Source organism: Melospiza georgiana, chromosome 1, assembly GCF_028018845.1.
Source record: "Melospiza georgiana isolate bMelGeo1 chromosome 1, bMelGeo1.pri, whole genome shotgun sequence".
In the NCBI taxonomy this organism is placed as follows: Eukaryota; Metazoa; Chordata; class Aves; order Passeriformes; family Passerellidae; genus Melospiza; species Melospiza georgiana.
In genome coordinates this window covers 64,076,829-64,098,690 of record NC_080430.1, presented here as the reverse complement: position 1 = coordinate 64,098,690, position 21,862 = coordinate 64,076,829, and the positions used below count along the sequence as shown (strand labels likewise).

Sequence of the window (21,862 nt, the reverse complement as noted above, 5' to 3'; positions counted from 1 at the left end):
ACAGTGCCAGAAACTTCAGCCATCTGATACTAAATATTTTGTCCAATATTTTTTATTGGTAGAAAGCTGCCACTAACATTGTATTTTGAGGAAATAAACACTGAAAAATAAAAATAAGAATAAAAAAAGGGCGTTGTGGCCAGAAAAGGATGGAATAGCTCATCACCCATTTGGATCAGACACATCAGCATCGCAGATAGGTATTGCTGGGATTGCTGTTTTCCGATGAAAACGAAGATGAAATTCCGAGGCTCTGGGAGACCGCGCTCTCAGCGGCGAAGCGGCGGCGCCGCGCCCTCCGCGCTGTTGTGGCCCCCGCCGGCCGCCGTCCCGGCGCCGCTGCGCGCGCGAGGCCTCGGGGCGGGGCGCGATGGCGGAGCCCGGGTGAGGCGGGGGTGAGTGTCGGGCTCGGGCCGGGCCCCGGCCCCCTTGCCCTCCGTCCCTCCCCGCTTCCCCCGTCCTGTCCCGTCCTTCCCTCCCCTGCCTGGCTGTGGCGGCCTGGCCGAGCTGCCCTTCTCCTGCCCGCGCCGTGCTCCCGTCCCCTGTGCGGCCCTCCCGGGCTGCGCGTTAAATTCGGGGGGAGGAGACGAACGTCCGGGCGGGAATCTGCGGAGGGGCCGGGATGCAGCTCGGGGATGGTGGGGAACCCTCGGCGGGCTGGGGGAGCCGAGCCCAGCCGGGCTCCGGGAAGTGCGTGGGCCAGGCTGCCCCTCGCCGGTGGGCCGCTCTTGTGTGTTTATATATATATATATATATATCTGTGTGTGTGTGTACACATATTTATGTGTATGAGGAGACACTGCGGGAACCAGATCTGTTTAGTCTGGAGAACAGAATACTGAGCGGGGATCTCATGAATGCGTGTAAATATCTCAGAGGCGGACTCTTCAGGTGCCCAGTGACAGGACGAGGAGCAGCGGCCATGAACTAAAAGGCAGGAAGTTTCGCTTTAGCAGGAGGAAGAACTTTACATTGAGGGTGGCCGGGCACTGGAACAGGCTGCCCAGGGAGCTTGTGGCGTCTCCCTCTCTGGACACGTTCAAAACCCGCGTGGGGACATTCCCTTGTAACCTGCTCCAGGTGGCCCGGCCGTGGCAGGGCTGGGTGATCTCTGGAGCTCTCTTCCAACGCCAGCAATTCCATCGTTCTGTGATGTGCACATGTATAGGGACACACACGCATAAAACATATGTATATGCTCTAAACTCGGTCTCTGTGTATTAACGCTGCAGTTTTCTTCTGCTCTGTGTGGGGCCGGGAATAAAATCGCGGGGCTTTACCGGAGACACGTGTTGGTAAATAGCTGAAAGGAGCGGCCCTCTTCCACCTGCATGGGAGTTCCCCGTTTGAATGTGCGAGGAGGTTGAGCAGGGGTGGCCAAACCAAACTGGCACACTGGAAGTTTTGGTTGTGACAAGATGTTAAAACAACTCTAGGTTTTTATTTGCTCACTAATGTTTTTGATAGAAAAATGTAGAGTTCCATAGGTGCAGCTGGGCTGTGTGAGAAGAACACATTAACTTCTAATTTTGTTATCACTTCTTATTTCAGTCCCTCTGCCAGAATTCAGTCCCAGCTGCAGGAATTCATCTTTATTTTTATTTTTTCCTTGTGAAGGAGATCTCATGCATGCATATGGAACTAGTGCAGATGTCAAGTAATCTGTTTTAACATAAGTTCCAAAGTGTTTTAATTAAAAAAAAATGTGAATGACTTGAACTAAAATTTGCTGTTAATTTTTCTCCCTTCTTTTGTTCAAAATTTTAAACTGATTGAAGACAGAATCTTAAGGAAGTCTGAGATAACTTAAGTACATCTGACTTAGACCACAAAAAAGACTCTATAGAAGAAGGATAAAAAGAACAGTGCCACTGCTCAGGAGACAGGGAAAACGTGGGAACTCTTCCACCTTGCCAGCCAGCCAGTGTGTACCAGCTCCACATGAGGTCAAACTGAGCAAGGAATGTATTTCTGCAAAGGGAGGATGAGTGCTTGTTGGACAATAACATGAATTCATGACTTTCTGTCTGCTAGTTCTGCTTTTTCATGCCATATCTTTTTTCCTTTTCCTCTTCCTTATTCCCCCACCCCTCAGGTTTACTGTCCAAGAGGATTTATACCTTGCTTGAAAAGGTAGGAATTTTAGTTTGGCTGTGTTCTTTGTTCCATGGGTCACTGAAATAAGCTAAGCTGATTTGTTTTTCCAGCTGCTCCATTATATTGGGTATTTTTCTGTAAGAGAGGAAAAAATGACAAAACTTTTTATTCCCTTCCAGATAGTGATTTGAAATTTTTGTACATATTCTCAGTGGTATAAGTTAGACATAAGAGATGCCACTTTTCTCTCATATTCTTTATTGCTAGACTTTTCACAAATGTTTATTTTCATCTTTTGCTGCACTATTGTATAGATCCTGTTTTTTTGTTTATCTAGAAGAATGCTAAGTGCCTAAGTAGCTTGGGCAGATGCATCCTCTTTGTGACATCATTCTGTTCCTTTTGAAGTTAAATGCAGATGTGTGATGGTTCAGCTTACATGAAGTTTTATTTTGAAGTATATTTTGCAAGATTGATTGGAAAGTGCATGGGTGTTCAACTTTTTATGTTCTTCAATAATTCATTTGCAACATCTGGAAGTGTTTTTATGCCAGTAGCAAATCTTCAGTTACTGAAGTATAAGTTTAAAGACATTAAAGCCTTGGTTTTTTGTTCTTCATGGTCACTTAGGAAAGTGTTGTATTTTCCCTGTAAACGGTGAAATACCTTTGTTATGATTTCCTTAGTAGGCTGTTGGCTTATGTAAAACACCTGAGTTTCCAATAATGGCACTTCAGACTTTATTCTAACTGGGAGTTACAGCACAGTGTGCTGTGTAATTAATGCACTAGCTTTTTTTATAGACTTTTCTAGCAAATGGCTTTTTTTTGATTCCTGAAAACTGATCTGGATTTTTGCATCTGCTGGGAGATACATGTATCTTTAGTTTCTCATGAAAAATATAATTAGATATTAGCAATCTTTTAATATATATTTCTATTAGTAGATTAGTAGATTTAATATATATTTCTATTACAGATTATAGTATATATATATTTTATTAGTTAGGTATAGTTGTTTAACATTCTGTACCTGAAAACAGAAATTTTTATTTTACTGTCCCAGTGAATGAGCTAATTCAGATGAAAGCCATGTGGGATCAGGCATTCTAGGAATAGTTTGGTTTGTTTTCAGAAGCACTGTGAAAACATGCTTTGTTAGTGTCCACACACAGATAAGAGAGCCAGAAGGGGCTCTGGAGCAGTCACTTGGGTTCTGTGTCTTTTGTTCTTTTTCTGTGATGTGAGTGGAAGTACGTCCATCATATGACAGGAGCTCACTATTTTATTATGATGCTGACATGATGAAAAATACCTGTATCTTGAATGTGTCGTGTCAGAGGAGGTGAAGGGGGTTTGAGTTAGGAGATGACAAGGAACAGATGATTTATAAATAAGCTCTGAAGAATGTGTATGGTTTGTGACTTTCTCCCTGCCTGTGTCTGAGGCACTGGGGGAAGAGGGCATTCAGGAAATTTCTCTGGTAGTGAATTGTTTCTGTGTACTCAGTATCCCTCATGTGCGTGATACACCGCACATATCCTTAGGGGTACATCTGAATTTTCCTTATGGGAAATGTGCAGTAGGTACAAGGCCTCGGTTTGGTATTCAGATGCTTTCCTAATGCCAATCTTCTCCCAACATTTCCTGAAGATGCCTGCTGCCTGTGAGTCAGTGCTTGAGGATATTGAAGACATCGTGTCAGCAGAGGATTTGAAGCCGCACGATCGGCAGTTTACGAGAAGGAATGTTTTTCCCAAAGTGCGGAAACGCAACTCCCAGAAGAATGCTCAGACAGATGATGAGCCCCCCAGTGACAGGTAAAGTCTTACACTGACCCTGAGTTGGTGCTTTTCTTGTGTCTCCTATTGCACTTTTCAGATTTTAAAAATAAGGTGGAAGTTTGTGTTATATCTTAATGTGAAATCTGTGTACAAGATAAAAATGAGTAAAATAGTCTGCATAGAATGTAGAGAGAATAAATAATAAGTCTTAAGCAAATTCCTTTTCCTAGACAGATTTTCTGTGGAAATCAGTTATTGCTGAGATGTTGATGAATGGAATTATCAGACTGGAAAAATGGTTCTGTTATGCTTTTATGTGTAAACGATTTCTGAAAAATTGTCTGTTTAATCTTAATGACCTAAATATAATCTGAACTTTTCAAAATGCAGTTCTGGAGTAGCCTTTTGACTTGTGAAATGAGTAATAGGAACAAAATCCTGAGAGGTGCAAAAAGGTTGGGGTTGGAAGGTCATCTTTTCCAAACCCACTGCTTGAGCAATGCCATAAAAAAGCAGTTGGCAGGACTCTGACCAGGTAGTTTTTGAGTATCTCAAGGAGATGGAGATTCTGCAGTCTCCCCGAGTAACCTGTGCCAGTTCTTGGTCATTCTTAGAGTAAAAAGGTGCTAAGAGGGAACCTTCCATGTTTCAGTTTGTGCCTGTTGCCTCTGGTCCTGTTACTGGGCACCACTGAAAAAAATCCTGGCTGTGCCTTCTTTGCACTCTCCCTTCAGGTATTTATGTACTTTGATGAGATCATCCTGAGCCTTCTCCAGGCAGAGCAGTCCCAGCACTCGGAGCTGTTTCTGTTATGAGCTGTGTTCCAGTCCCTTCATGGTCTTTATGGCCCTTTGCTGGACTGTCTCCAGTATGTCCTTGTCTCTGTTGTGGGTGCATCCTGCCAGGGCCCAGGGACTTGTGTATGCTCAGTGTGCTGAACTGTGTATTCTCTGTCCCAGTCTCCTTTCATGAAGGGTACATCAGCCTTGCTTCAGTCTTTAAACCCGTTTTCTGCATCCTGGGATGTGGAGAGGCTGTACTTGTGTGTACATCCTGCAAGTGACATAGTAAAATTTCTTTTGAACTTGCTGTTTTATTTCAGTGGAAATAGTATGCAGTAAGCACGAAATGGATCTTTGTGTTTTTCCTACTTGTGATTTTCATAAGAACAGAATCAACTTTTTGCTGCAGTGGAATTGATTAGAGTATAGGTCAGCTCAGTTATTGATTTTAGTTTCTACTGCAGATCCGAGATCTATGTTTTTTTCTTTTTTTTTTTTTTTCAAACATTAGTTTCAAGTTGGTGCATAAAATTTCCCTAGATGATAAAAATGAAAACAAATTGTGTATGAAAATTTAATTTCCTGTGGAGAAATAAAATTCTGGGTTTTCACTGATGTTGAAAAGAGATTTTTATAAGCATAACAACGCATTTTTATCTGCATGCCCCTAAAGGTGCATTGGCCCCAGTCTGCCAGGAGTGTATGGACTGCTGAGCTGGTGCTCTGTAGATACTTCACACAAGTAGTTCATGCCCAAAGTGTTCAGGTACTATATATTCTCTAGCAGGCTTCAGTGTTTCAGTGTTTTGTACCCAAGAAAGCACATTGAACATGTGTTGTTTAGACAGCAGGAAGTCTAAATGCCCTGTGTTTGCAGTTAATGATCATTAATGTTCCATCAACAAATTTCTATTTTTAGCTAGGGGAAGTGTCTGTTAAAAAAGAAGCGTGGAGGGGGAGGGGGAGGAAAAAAAAAGCTGTAGGCAGGGCGCAGTATTGTGTTCCAGGATGTGTGGTGTTCTTGTACTGGCATCTTTAGCTCATTGGCAGTTATCCCAGGAATTTCAATGAGAGCTTCTTACAGAACTTTTTGTTGGTTTTTGGAGCCTTGTATATGCTAGCTGCACACTGCCTGTCTGCCATGCTGCTTCTGTAGCCCGGAAAGGTTGGGATGGGGGCTTTCTGCTGTTCGTGTGGCTGGTGGCCATCAGGTTAATTTATAGAGCTGGCTTGTGTGGAGGGAACTGTATGCATGTTGTAATATCAAAAGGTTGCAGTTTGTTTGCTGGTGGCCTAATTTCAGTGCTGTCACTTGAAGGTTACTTGTTACATGGTATGATAATTTTGAGAACTTTGGGGAGTTTAAATTTGGGATTTTTTTTGTGTTTGTGTGTTTTGTTGGGGTTTTTGTTACTGCTTTAACATAACTGCAATGCACTGATTCCGTTGTTAGCCTACAGCTCCTGCACCTTCTCCATGCTGAAACTCTTTTCTATCTCTTTTCTTGCTAGTTGTGGTGGATTGACTCTACCACAAGGGAGAGAACTGGAAGAGTGAAAGTGAGAAAACTTGTGGGTTGAGAGGAAGACAGATAAAGTGAAGGAAGGAAGGAGCAGGGAAAAACCCCAAGTGATGCAAAAGCAGCCATTCGCCACCTCCCACAAGCAGACTGGTACCCAACCAGTCTCAGAACAGTGGTTATTTTGGAAAGACCAAAGGCACAGCTTTTATTGCTGAACATGATGTCATCTGAAATGAACTATCCTGTTGGTCAGCTGTTCTGCCCATGTTCCTCCCAACCTGTTGTCCATCTGCAGCCTGCTTGTCGCGGGATGGAGCACAGTGGGAAACAAGCAAGCACTGTTCAATGACAGCTGAAACCACTGGTGTGTTAACACTGTTCCAGTCACAAACAGAACACAGCCCTACAGTGGTTTTTGTTACTCTATCCCAGCAAGGCCTAATACCCATTACACTAAAATCACATCATTACTGTTTTTCCTCGGCTGTTTTGGAGTCGTTACTGTTTGCATTGCTTATTTCATGTTTGAAGAATTACAATTCATTCAGTCAGTTCAGTGGGCTTAACAGGGAAGCTTGTTCATCATTTAACTTGCATTTCTTATTTGTTTTTACTTGACAGCATTATTCCCGGTGTTCAGAAAATCTGGATTCGTACATGGGGATGTTCTCACAATAATTCGGATGGTGAATACATGGCTGGACAGCTGGCTGCATATGGATACAAAATTACAGGTAACAGTATGAGTGAGCCCTGGGTGAACATTCATTCGGGGGTGAATGTTCAGAGCTGCCAAGCTGTCATCAAATGTTTTCAGTCTTAATTATGCTTTTAAAAATCCCTTTCTGATCCCTTTCTGATCTGAAGGTGAGGAGGTAAAATGTTTTCCTCGCATTAAGCAGAATGATTATAGAATAAGTACTTTCAGAATGGTTATATTTTCTTGACAGGGCAGACATCAGATAGATGCAATTCAGTGCCTTTTTTCACATTTTACTTGCTAAACTGAATTGAAACATTTTCGTAATAGTGGATGGAAAATATGTTAATTCTTGGTTTTTATTTGTAATTGCTGGAACCCAAGGGAAAGAGGGAGAGAGGCAGTGTTTTCACTTGGTGATGTGTGTGTTTGCATTGGAGCAGAGGTGCTCTACTCCGGGTAAATGTTCTTTCAGGAGGGATGATCAGTGTGATAGAGGTGGGTTGATAACAGGATTGTACCTCATAGGTTCCAAAGAGCTGAGAATGCTATTTCTCTTTCCCTTCCAAGTATTTTAAAATCTCTCCATCATCTTGTTCTGCTTTCCCAAGCCTAAAAATACCTCCAAACTTTTGCTTATGCTGACCACATTTCATCTACTTAATGCAAAATATGCTGACTGAAAAGTTGAAAAGTTGGATTAATACCATGTTTCAATATACAAGTATTATCTGAATATTTTTGTATAACTTTTGACTAGTTAAAATAGAAACTTAAATTTTATTAATTAATTCAAGTTCAGGTGTGTCTTGTACCTACACTTGTATATTGAAAGACTACAAAGTTGTCTGTTCTGACATTTTTCTAAGAACAATACTGATTTCACAGAATGATTTCCAATGATTTCCTGATTTTCACATGAATCATGATGGTCATGATACCATTAAACAGTTGCATCTAATTTTCCTTTATTGCTGCTGATCTTTCTTATGTAGAAGTAAGACACTAAGCTATTAAAGTGCTGAACTACTTTAGGGAACCCAGGTGATTATTTAATTAGCAGTACAACTCTGGAGTAGGCATGCTCTTTCCACAGAGTGGAAGTGGAGTGCTGGTCCAAAACCCCTTATTTGTGGCAGCTGTTTGTATAAGATTGCAAATATGTTCTCATTATGGCTTTTTAAAATTTAATTCCTCTTTACCTTTGTCATTCTAATGCATATTATTCCAGAAGCTGCTTTTGGCTTGTCAAAATTCAGATGACTGTGCTGTGCTTTAGGAATTTTACTAGGAGAGATGCAGGGAGGATGGGAGTGCAGTGAAAGAACGGACTGTGTTAAATTTTTGATACCTTATATTTTTAGAAAATTAACTCTTAATAACTTTGGAATAGAAATAAGTCTACATCTAGAATCTGAAACTGAGAACTAAAAACCTAATAAAAGTTGCAGTTGCTGAGAGAGTAATTTTGGTAGTTTTATGTGAAACTGACCACTACTTTCTAGTGTTATTAAATCTAAGTCTTGATTTAGTTCATGTTCATGTGTACATGCATTAAATGGAACAAACAAAAAAGCCTCAATGCTAGGCGATAGGCAGAAATTACACAGTGGAGTTTCTTCTTTTGAAATTAAGTAATTCTTGTCAATCTGTTCTTAAGAAGGCATGTTTGGCTTTTTTTAGATTTAGTCATATGGGAAGTTCAGATAGGATGTTAAATAGGGATTTAATATTTTTGTCCTGTACAGTAAAGCAGCTACTCAGTAACTGTTGCTTAAATGATCCAAATGTGAAACATTTATTGAAATTAAACTTAATATTGTTTACGGTATGCAAAATTAAGAAGAAAATATTTTGTAAGAGGTATTTTGTAAATCAATCCCTGTGTTGCCAGAATTTGTTAGTTTTACATAAACTGTTATAATCTTGGGGAAAAGATAGAAATACTCACTAAGATGAAAGATTGGCTGTTGTCACAGTGTCTTGGACAGCTATGAATTGAAAGTGTTTGGATTAACCTATTCCCTACATGTTCCTAAGCTTTTTAGACAACATTTCCTGAAAAGATGCTGGAATAAAGTTCTGGCTTTAGAAACCAAGATGTGAGCTTTTCTTGCAGTTTTTACTCCATTATAAAGGAGTCAAGCACTGAAGTGTCTTCTGTCTTATTGCAAGATTGGAAAAAAATATGGAGGGAAGAAAAGCAGCATCCGACAGATTCCTGTTGCTAACTGGCAGTTGTAACAATGCAACCTGCCTTACAGGTTGACTTATCTGAAACTGAACATGGATATAATGTCCTCCTTGCTTTTCATGTGTTTCAAAAATGTTCTTTCTGTACAAACCCCCTTTGTTGCTTCCAGGAGTGTCTATATCCAAAGGTGAAAACTGAGGGCTGTACTTTTCACAGCAAAGATTGCCTCTGTCTGGGGAGAGACCAGAGTGTGAATCAGCAGTATACATATACTGCAATAACAGCAACGATGATTAAAGTCAGGGACTGCATCAGCTTAAAAATAGGCAAAGGGAAACCAGCAGAAGAGCTGAACCTATTTTTGTATCTGCTTTTACAGTGTGAAGGTGGGCAGCATTCTGAACAAATCTTGCATACCATCCTATGGGAACACAAAGCTCTTTTATAAGCCTGAGCCACACAGAAATGTGTGGACCAGTTGCTGTCAATGTAGGGCTGTACCATGGGTAGTTGTTAATATTCTGAAAACGGTGTAGCTGATGGTGGCTTTACTGGTTCTAAAACTGGTTTTGGTTTCTTGGCAGCATGACTTGCTGTGTAGTTTAGACATGCCTGCAGACCTGCTGGAGTGCTCCCTGTGAGATACGCCCTGGAGGAAGAAACTCTCATGGTGCAGACTGCCTGTAATGCCTGCTGTGAAAAACAGGAAGTGGGCGAGCTGGGAGCTTTCAAATATTGTGAGCAAGATTTTTGTTTGGAAGGGACTTAAGTATGTTTGCCATGTAGCTCACTTTCTCTCTGAAAAATGGAACTGCACATGTGTAGTCAGACATAGAATGCTTTGACTTCTCAAGTGGGCAGTTCTGTTCACTTACGTTGACATCTCTGTGTTTCTAGTTCTGTGGAATTTATGGGTTTTGGCCCAGCTTTGAATGCATTTTGGTGGACCAAGACATTAAGTATTCTTGTTATTTCCTACAGGTTGCTTCTGACTCAGGGCTGTTCAGGTCCAAAGCATTCCCTCCTCAGCCATTGTAAGACATGCTGGGGGTAAGAAAAGCATTGCTAGTAACTTAGAAATACCAGAAAAATGAGCACTAACTTTTTCCTTGATGGAGACGAAGTAAAAACTGCTATTAAACATTCAGTGAGGCTAAACCAGTCACAGTTTATCTGCACTACGTTTTCATGGATTTTAGAAATAAATGCTAGCACAGAACATACTCCTCATCTAGCATGGGATTCAGCAAACAAGAATTGTTTCTGCTAAGTCAGTGGGCTAAGCTTTGATGAAGCACTTAGAAAGTGGGTTATGTTACAGACCTTTAGCTTTACTTGTGCAGTTTTAAATTAATCTGAAATTAGTTCAGGCATCTTATTCACTGTCTCAGAGATTTCTTCTCCAAGTGTGTTGGATGCAAAGTTGCTGGCTGTGTAGAGTTCACTCCATTATTGTGTTTAGTTGGCAGGACTTGGATCAGTGAGACTTGCCAATTCTTACTGTTCATAGTCCAAGTTATATGTCTTACACCTCTGTAACTCCCTATGCAGAGAATTTAAGTATTTCTCTAAAGCAAGTACTGAATAATATTTTGAAATCCTGTTAAAGAAATTATCTGGGGTTTTTTTGCCTCTTCCACTTGTTAATTTTCTAAACACGTGTCAGTTTTGCTTACCAGTGGATATAACTGAGGTATCATTAAGACTCTCCATCTGCTTAAACAGCACATTTGAGTAGAAGAAAGAAGGAAGAAGACAAGGAAGAAGGAATGATCTCCTTAAGACCTCATGTTAAAAGAAGACAGGTGTAAAAGGAAAGAGTCTGCTGTTGAAAAGTAGATGAGGTGCTGCAATCTAAAATGGACTTCAGCATTTAATGGCATTGTCTCGTGTTCATTGTGTTGCATAAGCCATGCTTGTTTAGACTTTGGCCATCCCCATGCAGATGCAGCAAAGCATGCTGCAGCATGAATTTTATTTTATTCATCCAAGTGCAAAATAAAGAAAATTACTAAGACTGTACAGGTATTGATTCCTGGCTTGTGAATCACTTCAGTATCTGGTCCTTTGTTTCAAGTGTTGTCTTAAAAGTACTTTTGTATTACACAATAAAATTTTAATACTAGATTTTGATTTATTTTATTGTTTTAAAGTAGAGATCTCTTTAATAGGTTACTGTATCATTAAAATAAGCTCTCTGCAGCCTGCATTGTGGTTGATGAAGTATTTTGACTAAGATCTCTGCTGGTTTCCAGTATATGCTTTTAGTTGCTCAGAATCAGCAGTTGGTCTTTCCATTTTTTGCTCTCCACCCTGCTGATAATGCTCATCTGTTCCTTCATAAGTATCATGTAAAATTGTAGTGACTACTGTGTAATTTTTGGGGTGAGCCATCCTCATTGTGATGTATTTTTAGTATTCTTTATTAAGCTAAAAGACAAATCTTTATTAGCTGCTCATGAAGTGCCTTATTAGTCAGAGAATTCAAGTTTAGTTCTTGTGTTTGGATTTGTACTTTTAAAATGGTTTTGAGTGCCGTTCCAATTTAGAAAGAAAAGATAATTTGCAATCCTTTCTTGAGGGGTAGGATATGCATGGTGTGTCCTTAAATAAGCAAAATACCCCACACACATTTTCTGTTGATGAAAAGTGTTTCTGTTTTCTCTACAACACTGCAGTCATGAAATTGTCTCTGAAGCAGCTGAGTAATGGAGAGAAGTGAACAGAGATGTAAATTCTGGTGTTTTGTACCCTCACTGAAGAATTTTCCCATTGTCTGTAACTCGTAGAGTCACAGCCCTGTATGATTTTTGCATTGCTTGATAACGTTACAAGCATACCTGTTCTGGCACAGATTTTTCTTTCAGATTCAAGCTGACTCCTTTTTCTGGATGTGAAAGCTTTTGGATGTTGATACTGAGTGAGGCAGTGAAGTAACATTTCTGTACCTGTTGTCTTGAGATAATTGCTTTACAGTTGCAGCGATACATATTCCTGCTGTTAGAAGATCAGAGTTCTGTTTGCCATAAGTTTGTTCCGTGTGCTGATTCTTGGTGCTCAGGCTTGAAAGGTATGCTCTGACATGCAGTTAGTATGGGGATACTTGGCATGTGGGTGTGAAGGTGGGTGTGAAGGTTTTCTTCTTTTTAAAATTTGAAACTTTTATGGTGAGATGGTTAGGAGGATGAGGAGAGAGGGTGAAATGGGACATAGTGGGGAAGAAAACAGGTGAGGCTCATGGGATGTAGCAGGTGGAGTTGCACAACTGTAGGTGATCAAGATTTCACAGTTCTTTAGAAGGACTAGATATTCCCAGAGAATCTAGAGTGTCTTACAAGCCAGTGAGGGGGACCATGAATCTGGATATTGTTGGGATGGTTTCTTGCAGTATGGAGTTCATACAGCATCATGCTGTGACTCATCTGCAGCACTGCGTGTTCCCTAAGTCTCTGTAAACTAACGTATAATTGTGGTTTTGGCAACTGTGTATTACTGCTCCAGTGTTCCCTGTAAAACTTCCTAACCCATGTGTGGCTAGACTTCTGTTACTTATCACTTGTGACTTGTAGCACAGTGCAAGATATATGACCTCTTTGCGGTGGGTTTTTCCTACCTCAGCTTCCTCAGGATCAACTTCTTATTCCTGTTGGGCAACTTTCTGTTAAGTGGGGAGTCCAGCTTTGAGGATGTTGTCTCTGTTACAGGATAGAACTCTGAGTTCTCAAACTGGGTGATGTGTCCCCTGTTTATGGGGGAACTAGATAAGAACTAGAGTGTTTTCTTCTCATAGTGGCATCACTGCCATTAGTGTTTAATGTGACAAGTGCGTACTGTCTTTATCCTCTTTAAAATTGTGTATTCATCTGTGAGTGGCTTTTTTGTTTGTTTTTTTCTTTCAGTGTTTTTATTTCACAATCAGGGCAGGCAACTGAAAGTTGGGAGCACGCTGAAGAACCTCATAAATCCTATGTGCACATTATCTTCAGAGACACTTGTAGAGAGCTCAGATAGGCAAATTTAACCATGCAGAACATGTTTAGGGTTACTTCTAGTGACAGGCATTGGCTCCATGCTCTGGTGGTTGTGCAATGGAGTTTAGTTCTGGCAATGCTGAATTAAATGTTATCCAGAAGAATGAATTTGAAAAGGATTGAACCATGAAAGGTAAATTTCAACTCCTGGTAGCATCCATCATCCTATGTGGAACATGTCCCCGTAATAGGTAGTTAAGCAATTAGCAAATGAAACATAAATAGCAGTGATGAAGTGAGGTCAGCATACATACCCAGATGATGAGGAGCTTTATAGGGTGTTCTACAGAGACATTAGTTTCACATGTCTCACGGTTCTTCATGCTTAAGGAAAATTTATAGTAGATTTATAAAAGCTAATGGGAGAACAGACCATTTTTTTTATAACCTGAAGAGATGTTTTGACTATGCACCCTCAGAGGTAGGAGCAGGATTTTATTTTGATCAGGAACATTTGTAGGAGCATTTGAAAAAGATGTGCTTGTTACTCTGGAGGACTGGGGAATAGTGGTGGAGGGTTAATGTTCAGTGCAGGCTCTTGCTTCAGTTTGACTACAGTTCATTTGCTAGAAAGGATGAAGTTTAGCTGCCAATGAGGACAGAGTTCTCTGAACTTGCCAGGGTTGCAGCTTTGCATTAAGATGCTTTTAATATATTTTGGGAATGGTTTTTTGTCAGTTGCAATGTGGATGCCTCCGTATGACAATTGCTGTAAGTTACTCTTGGGGGCAAGGCAAGCCTGTCTGAGTTGCTTTCTAGCTTGTTACTTTTAAGAATGTTGAATGTAGCACAACTCAAACTGTTGCGTGTCTCCAAATACAGAACGTTAATCTGTGTTCTGCCTGTTTTAGGCCTGAGGGCATACTGAGAGAAAAGACTGCTGTGTGATTATGGAGGCTGGCTGGGGACAGTAAAAATGCACTAAAACAGATAGTAGATGCAAATTGGTTTTGGTGCTTTTCCTCGTTGATATGAGCAAATAAAGACAGGGGAATAAAAAAGAGAGAGGGAAAGAAAAGGACTTTCAGACTGGGTGTAATTTTTTTTCCTTCTTCATGGCCAGCTTTGGTTATGTTCATGTAAGCCTGGTAGGTAATTCCATGGCTCTCAGGTGTTGAAACAGGTCCTGTCGCTGAGTGAACAAGTAATGAAATGTAGCATTTTTTTATCTCTCGATTCCCATCCCATCCCATCCCTGGAGTGTGTCTGCTGCTGTCTTAGCTCATCTGTATTTTAATTTATGCCTTTTATTTTTTTAATAAGTGATACAGCTCTGTGTCTCCCCAGGCCCGCTTGGCTGTATGAGTGAGTTTGGGCTCTACCTTTCTGGTTTCCTTCTAAAAGAATATTTATACAGTGGTCAGGCACACACACACTGTTGGGATAAGGTAATGTATGAAATAGATGAGGCTTTTTTCAGCTGGAGAAGGTTTGAGAGGTGGGGCTGGGCCGGAGCTTGGCGGGAGCAGCCGAGAGGGGGCAGCAGCGCTCCAGGAGTGCCGCGCTGCGCTGTGCCGGCCGGGAGGGCCCCGGGCCCGGCCTGCCCTGCTGGGATCGGGACATGGAATGGATGGAGCGCCTGGGAAACACAGCCATGTGCACGGGAATAAACCTGCTCCGGGCCCGGCCTGCCCTGCTGGGATCGGAACATGGAATGGATGGAGCGCCTGGGAAACACAGCCATGTGCACGGGAATAAACCTGCTCCGGGCCCGGCCAGCCCTGCCGGGCTCGGAACAGCGAATGGGTGGAGGTGCCTGGGAAACACAGCCATGTGCACGGGAATAAACCTGCTCCGTGCCCAGCCTGCCCTGCTGGGATGGGAACATGGAATGGATGGAAGCACCTGGAGCCTTAGGCTCCTGGGAAATACAGCCATGTGCATTGGGATAAACCTCCTTTACGTTACTTGCTGCCCTTCCAATCTTATGCCCATTTAGTTGGCAACTTTGCTGTTGATTGTGAAGGTCTGTTTTGTATTTCTGATTTGTCTTGAGAGTTACCACTTTTTAGCTTCAGTTATGTTTTGGGCTGGACTCAGTTTCCCTTCTGGAGAGTCTCTTTTAAGGAGATGAGATTGATAAGATGTAATTGCATAAATGCACCTTCTTGAAGACTATTCTGTTTGGAAGCTCTTTCTGCTTTATGTTTGCTGGTCTGGGTAGGCTGAGTTACTTTTATCTTTGAAGCATTAGTTGAGAGTTTGCTTATAATGGTCAACATACTATTTTCTTTGAGGAATGATGAAAAATGTTTTAATTTTAATACCCTTATGTACTCTGTCTCACCGTGTGTATTTCACCAAGACACTAAAAACTGTAAGGACTACTGAACAAACATTACTTGTTGAAATGCATAACTACAGCATAAATAAAACTGTGAGTGTAAAGGCAGATGATTGTCAGGTTGGACATCAGTATTTAATTGTTTGGGTGCCTAACAGCTTGTTAGGGGTAGTATTTGGTAACTGTTGTCACGACTGTGGTGCTATCCTAAGTTTCCAAAGGTAGCTTTTTCAATTGTTCACGCAAATTCTAAACAGTCTACAGGATATGATTTAATGTGTTTTTTGAGGGAAAATGCTACCTGCTGTGAATTAATATCCTAAGTTGTCTCTGGGTAGGACCTAGCTGTGTACTTAGCTTATGTATTTTTTGTCCTTAACTTAAGGTTTATGGAAGTACTTATTTTTTTTTTTAGTTCATTAATGTTGACAGCATATAATTTTCTTGAGCTTATCTTCAGAAACCTCTGAGTTGTATAATTTCATTACTTTTGCCATCTAAATATTTTAAATTTAGTTTTGTAAAATCTTTTATTGTGAATGATGTTTGAATTAGTGGAGACAAACAAGTTGTCAAAGGGCAGTCTGTCCCTGGTACCTCTGGGGGCAGTAGAACTGTGTCCCAGGAGGCCCTTAAGTCAGCAGGGTGGGAGCTCTGTGATAGTGAAATGATGTTGTGCTACTGTTTGAAGCAAAGCTGGAGCAGGCTCCCATGTGACCTGTATCCTCCTTATGGTGCTCATGGAATAACCATTCAGTCCTGCTCTTTTCTGGCATTGCTGTACTCCAAAGCCTGATTTGAAACCAAATGAGTTATGCACAGGCTCATAATGTTTCACAGACACTGAGTAATTATTTGGTCTCAGCAATACTAGATAGGTAGCAAGCCCTCTCACCTTGAGAGAAGTAGTAAGGCTGCTCTGCATCTCAGGATGTGCAAAGAAAAGACTTTATTGCATCATAAAACTATGTGTTAGAGTATTTTATGTTGTCATAACCTATTTCTGCTGTTCATATGCAACTTCAGCCTCGTCCTGTCCAGTTTTTGATTTTTGTGCTATTTTCAAGCACTTGGTGAAAGTGGGATAGCTGTTGTGGCCAAACAGCACCCATGGGGACTTTAAGCTGACTGAGCTGGTGCAGTCTCTCCAACACTCATGCTTAGCCAGGGCATGATGGGCCTACAGAAATGCACATCTATCAATCTTGAATTCACTGCTGTGAGTCCTGTAGCTTTTGTGTGCTACCAGTTGGAGTTAGCAGATTAAGTGTTGGGCTGAGGAACAGACTTATAAGCAGAAGACATTAGCTTTTGTCTCGTCTCAAATCCCTGGCTTTGGAATTTGCTTACAGAAAGAAGCTAAGCAGGAACTTTGTCTTGGATAACTATAAATAGACTTGGAGTTAATTGTGCCAAAACTGAATTGCTGTTGATTGGTACAAGACACTGCTGTATAGAGAAGTGATTTTTTTGGCTTGAGATTTAATAGAAGACAGAAGACTTGAACTGCAGATTTTATTAGGCATTTTGGACCTTCAGCTTTTGTTGGCTGGGTTTTAAGGGTAAAAGTGTGCTTGTTGACTTTTGAGATTCTCTTGTTTATTCATGGGTCGCCACTTTTCTGCTTGTCTTTATCATGCTTTGAAAAATTAACTTCCCAATGGAAATGTGACTGTAAAGATGTAGACCATCAGATGATGGTAAATTTGAGCATCCAGTAGTTATTTAACTAGAAGCTTGACTCTCAGAATTGGTAGTGATGGAAAGAGAATATCAAGTGAATATGGTTTGGAAGTGTTACTAAAAAAAAAATTAACACATTCAGTTGTAAGACCGTCACCTTTATATATTGCTCATGGTTCCAGATATTCTTTGTAACACTAGAGTAGAATAAGAAAAGCACTACCAGAATTTTCTTTACAGGAGAAAAATCTGATTGTTAAAGGTTTTTTTTACCTTGATTTTTCATAAAACTCCAAGCTCCAGGAAAGTAATGAAAGGACGGAAATTTTCTTCACAAACTCTTGCCACGACACTTGTGTGTTTTTGTTAAAAATGGCTTGTTGGAAAACTTGCATATTCAGAATTGTCTGTGAGTCTGTTCATGATTTTCCAGATAAAAACACGGCAGAGCAAGAAAAAGAGTGTCTTCTTCTGTAGGTGACTGCCAGTTCTTTTACAGGTGCAGCTTTTCAGTGTTGTCAGTGGTTCCTCTCTTTACTGAGGCAGAATTACATTTAAATGGAGGGGGCTGTGAACTTTGCCTCTGCTCTTCGGTGGCTTGAGGAGGAATTCACATAGTTTTGATCAACACCTCAGTCTGATGCTGCTCACCTGCTGCAGGCAGCCCAGCTGCCAGGTGCAGGAAGAGGGGTTTAGTTCTGGGGTGTAAACTGATGCAGAGGAGGACTGAGAGAGGAATTTTAAGTGGAACTGTTTTCCCTCACCACCTGCAGGATGTAAGTTTGTGTTCATGGCTGACAGAGCCTCCTCTTAGACCGCTGCATTCTGTTGAAGATCATAGGCCAGAAGGCACCTGGCATGGTGAGCTCTCCTTCCCAGGGCTGGGCCATTCAGCACCTTTTGTTTTAGCTGGGTGCTGTAAACCTGCACTGATGGAGAATTCATAACCCCTTTTGGATGATTAACTGTCTTTCTGGTTGAAAAGTGTTTCTGGATGTGTGACCTATACCTTTTAGCACATTAAGCCTTTAGCTGCCTGTATGTTTCTTAGTGGGTATGGAGAACATCTGATTCTTTTCTTCTACATAGCAGCCTTTCACATATTTGAATGCTGTTATGGATTCTCTCTATAGGCATCGTGTGTTTAGGCTAAGTAGACCTAATTCCTAAAAGCTTCTCTCATAGGTCGTCTTCTCTAGAACTCTGACCTTTCTTGTTCCATTCCTCTGGACATTATTCAGTTTATTTATTTGCATCAATCTTCAAGTACATTAGTGTGTTTATTTAGCATGTACAATTTTGATAAATGTGGAAGAGGGAGGTTTTTTGTTGCCTTATTCAAAATACAGTTTATGAAACTTTCCAATTTAGGTCCCAGGACAGCGGAAACCTTGATCAGACTCTGTTAGAGAATAGCTCTGTCATAATTGACTTAATGTTTTTTTAATATGAGATGAGAAATACTGAAATACACTTCCATAGAAAAATACTTACAAGAAATAGTTTTTGAATAAGACTGTTGAAGATGAGGAAGTTGATGTCTTGGTGCTAGCTTGTCCACTATCCTAGTCAGAATGGCTTGCTTCTCTGCTTCAGTTTTTTTACTGTGTCTGAAGTGAATGCTGCTAATTTACAGAGATTCACCGTGGGGTTTTTTTAAGGATTTGCTTTCACAGCTCGTTTAGGGCCACCACTGTTGTTCATAATAACTGTTCTTAGTAATACTAACTCTGAATTGCTAAGCGCAGGATTGTCATCACACTTCTGTTATTTGCTTTTACTTTTTCCCCACTGTGGTTTCAAAAATACTCTGTCACCTTTTGGTGTTTTTTTTTTTTTTTGGCCATTTTAGTGTAAAATCATATTAGTTGCTTGGTTTGATTCAGTGCAAATCTTTGTGTTTATGCATATGCATCGAGAGGTTGAGGAAGAAAGGAGGCAGAGCATTATCTGGACTGAGTGGGCAAGAGATGGCTTGCAAGAGATGGCTTGTCTTTCATTTAGCACTAAGGCTTCCTTGTGCTGAGTTAAATTATGTGCTTGTGAAACCAGAGCTTTAGACTTGGAATGCTTTGTTTTAGTGTTTTGTGCTGTGATAGATTTCTGCAAGTATTTTGTGCAACTTGATCTGGTAAAGAATCCATCTTGATGCCATTCGTTGGGGCCTGAAAAGATCCTCCCCCCACCCAGTACGTTAGAAACCCTGAATTTATTGGCATGTGTAACTTGAGATGTTTCAACAGTTTTAGTCATGACAAGCAGAGAAATCTTGGCCACATAAAATAGGTGAAGGTAACACGTTGGAGAAACATTAGATCAGAGTCTGATGTCAGACTTGCAATAAGAACTATGCAGGACCACATTACAGCAAGAATTCTACTAATGCTTACTTAGCTTTTCCAGATCGTTTGTAGAAAGATTTCTGCAGAAGTAATAAGCTATCAAGGATGTTTTTAACACCTTCTCCCTTTTGTGAGGCCAGAGTTTGGTCAATGGGAAGAGAATTGCAGCGATTTGTGTAGATTCGGTATGTAAAGCTTCAGCTTTAGGCCTGTTTATAGCAATTGTCCGGCTCACTTCCCTGGACTCTTTGAATTTCTTTAAATGAGTGAGGATTTTACAAAGTTTGATTTGTCAAGTGTCAAGCTCGGTGTCACAGTACCCGCCGTACTGTGAGTCACTGCTAGATGGCGCTGTGTGACCGCGCTGGCGCCGAAGTGGGCGCTGGAACCTCTTCTGGAGAACCGTTCAAATTAACATTTAGGTTAAAAATGCCATTTTGTTGAATTTTACTTTCAATTTAGTCACTTAATTGATCCCACTACAAATGATCTCCTGGCTCAGGGCCTTGCTTTGCATTGCTTGAAAGGACTCAAAAGTTCAGAGGAAACCCTAGCAAGTGAGGTAAAATTTTCATTCGTTTCCCACAGAAATTATTAATAATGCAGGAGCACTGCATACATTAGGCTTGTGTAAATATCCTAGAAGATTATTCCGAAAAAATGAGATCCACTGTCATTTCCAATATGGTCGCAAAGGAAATGAAGCAGTGATTAGTGTAAAAGTCTTTTGAGATTAGAGGGATTTGTATGATTTTTATTAATTGATCATCATCCACTTATGTTCATGCTAGTTTATTAACTCTTTATTTTTTTTTTTTTAGCTGAGAAAGTTTAAAATCGTTTAAACTTTTTTCTGTCCTAAAATTTGACTTTTGGTTTCAGAGTGTGCTATATAATAGTAAACAAGTAGTTGTTCATTCATGGAAAAGATCATATCCAAATAAAGCTTTTTGGGTGTGGTACTAAGTCACTTGCAACGTGATGCAGCCAGGGTTTTGTGTGTCCAATCAGGATGGGGTGAGGTTTTTTCATAATGCTCAGCGTTAGCAAGAGGTTTTCACTGTGCGGGAGGTACAATGTGCTAAGCAGTCCGTTTCCTTTACTGTCATGCTTAAAAACATTTTACAAATTTTGGCAAGGCAGATTTTCATGGGGCTCAGGTACGTACACCAGGAAAGTTTGCATCCCTTAAAGATGTGGATTCTTCCAGCAAAAGAAGAAAGTTTGCTTCAGCTGCAGCTTGTTACATGTATCATTAAAAAAACCCCAACCAAACTCCAAAGGGTCTGTGAAGTGCAAAAGTGGCATTTTTGTTACCAGACTGCATGTTTTCTGTGTGCATGTATGAATTGTTTTTTTCCATTTTTAAGTGTATTTTACTTGTTTTTTTTGGGAAGGGGGGGAACAGATAAGGTTGGTGAATGCTGTAGTTGTTTCTTACATAATGATTACATTGATTTATTTGTTAAAGTATATTCTTCATTTACTTCCTGAGATCTTGCTGGTGGCTGTCTTGGATCTCACCTCTACAGGTGTCTCAGTGGTTATTTGCATTGTTTGCAAATAACGTTTCTAGTTTGACTCACCTTTGTGGCACTAATTGAAATCAGTTGATAAATTTGTACTTGAAGTGCCAGGTGTGCTACCTAGCACATACTAAAGAGCAAATGTGATATTTGGCATAACACTTATGTTAAAAAAAAAAAAACCAAGAAAAATATTAGCAGAACAATTTCTCTTATAGGAAGATTCTAAGGAAATATTGAGTAGCAAAAAGTAGTTTGCTTTTCTTTAGCAGCAAAAGCTTTATTAGAACAATTTTTTTCACAGTTTTTGGGGAGAATAGCTCATTTGTATTGAAGAAGTGGACTTAGGAATACTGTACACCGCAATGAAATGAAAAGTAGTTTCTAGCCATATATAAGTCAAGACATTGAAGTCATGGTGATCTGGATTGGTTTGCAGTGTGTGGTTGGATGGCAAAAGTTAGATGTTTGTATCTTTAAATCATGGGACACCAAAGAAGATCTGTTGTCTTAGGTGAAAGTTTCCTCAGTTGAGAAACCAACGCATAACTCCAGGACATACATCCATAGCTGCTGATCCCTGATCATGATGCAGTGCTTCTGAGGTAGTTCAGTCTAAAATGTGTAAGAATTAGTTTAACATAATTCTCTTTCTTATTTTGCAGGTTTTCACAGATTTTGGTTTGAAGCAGTAAGGCAGCTTCTAGGATGAATTAATAACATGTAGTTGATTCAAGTTGAGATCTTTCCTCCTGTATCTCGGTAAATTTGGTTCTGCAGGAAAATGATTTTATAAGGAAAAGAATGTTTTTGTGTGAATTGATTTATAGGTTCTTACTTCTTTGCGAGAGCCACCTGTTGAAGGACTATTATTTATTTTTCTTTCTAGAGATCAGTGCTCAAATTGTAATTCAAGAA

The 21,862-nt window shown here is 40.4% G+C and overlaps 1 protein-coding gene across 1 annotated transcript in view; it reads left to right on the top strand.

The window, feature by feature from the left end:
- Positions 1-341: 341 nt before the first annotated feature.
- CDKAL1 (CDK5 regulatory subunit associated protein 1 like 1) overlaps positions 342-21,862 on the top strand; it is a 379,153-nt gene continuing 357,632 nt past the window's right edge. The window contains exons 1-4 of the mRNA XM_058022013.1: positions 342-395; positions 2,096-2,133; positions 3,750-3,916; positions 6,806-6,918. Of these exons, the coding sequence (XP_057877996.1) occupies positions 3,750-3,916; positions 6,806-6,918 (280 nt within the window). The 5' untranslated portion in view covers positions 342-395; positions 2,096-2,133. The remainder of the gene's footprint in view (positions 396-2,095; positions 2,134-3,749; positions 3,917-6,805; positions 6,919-21,862) is intronic.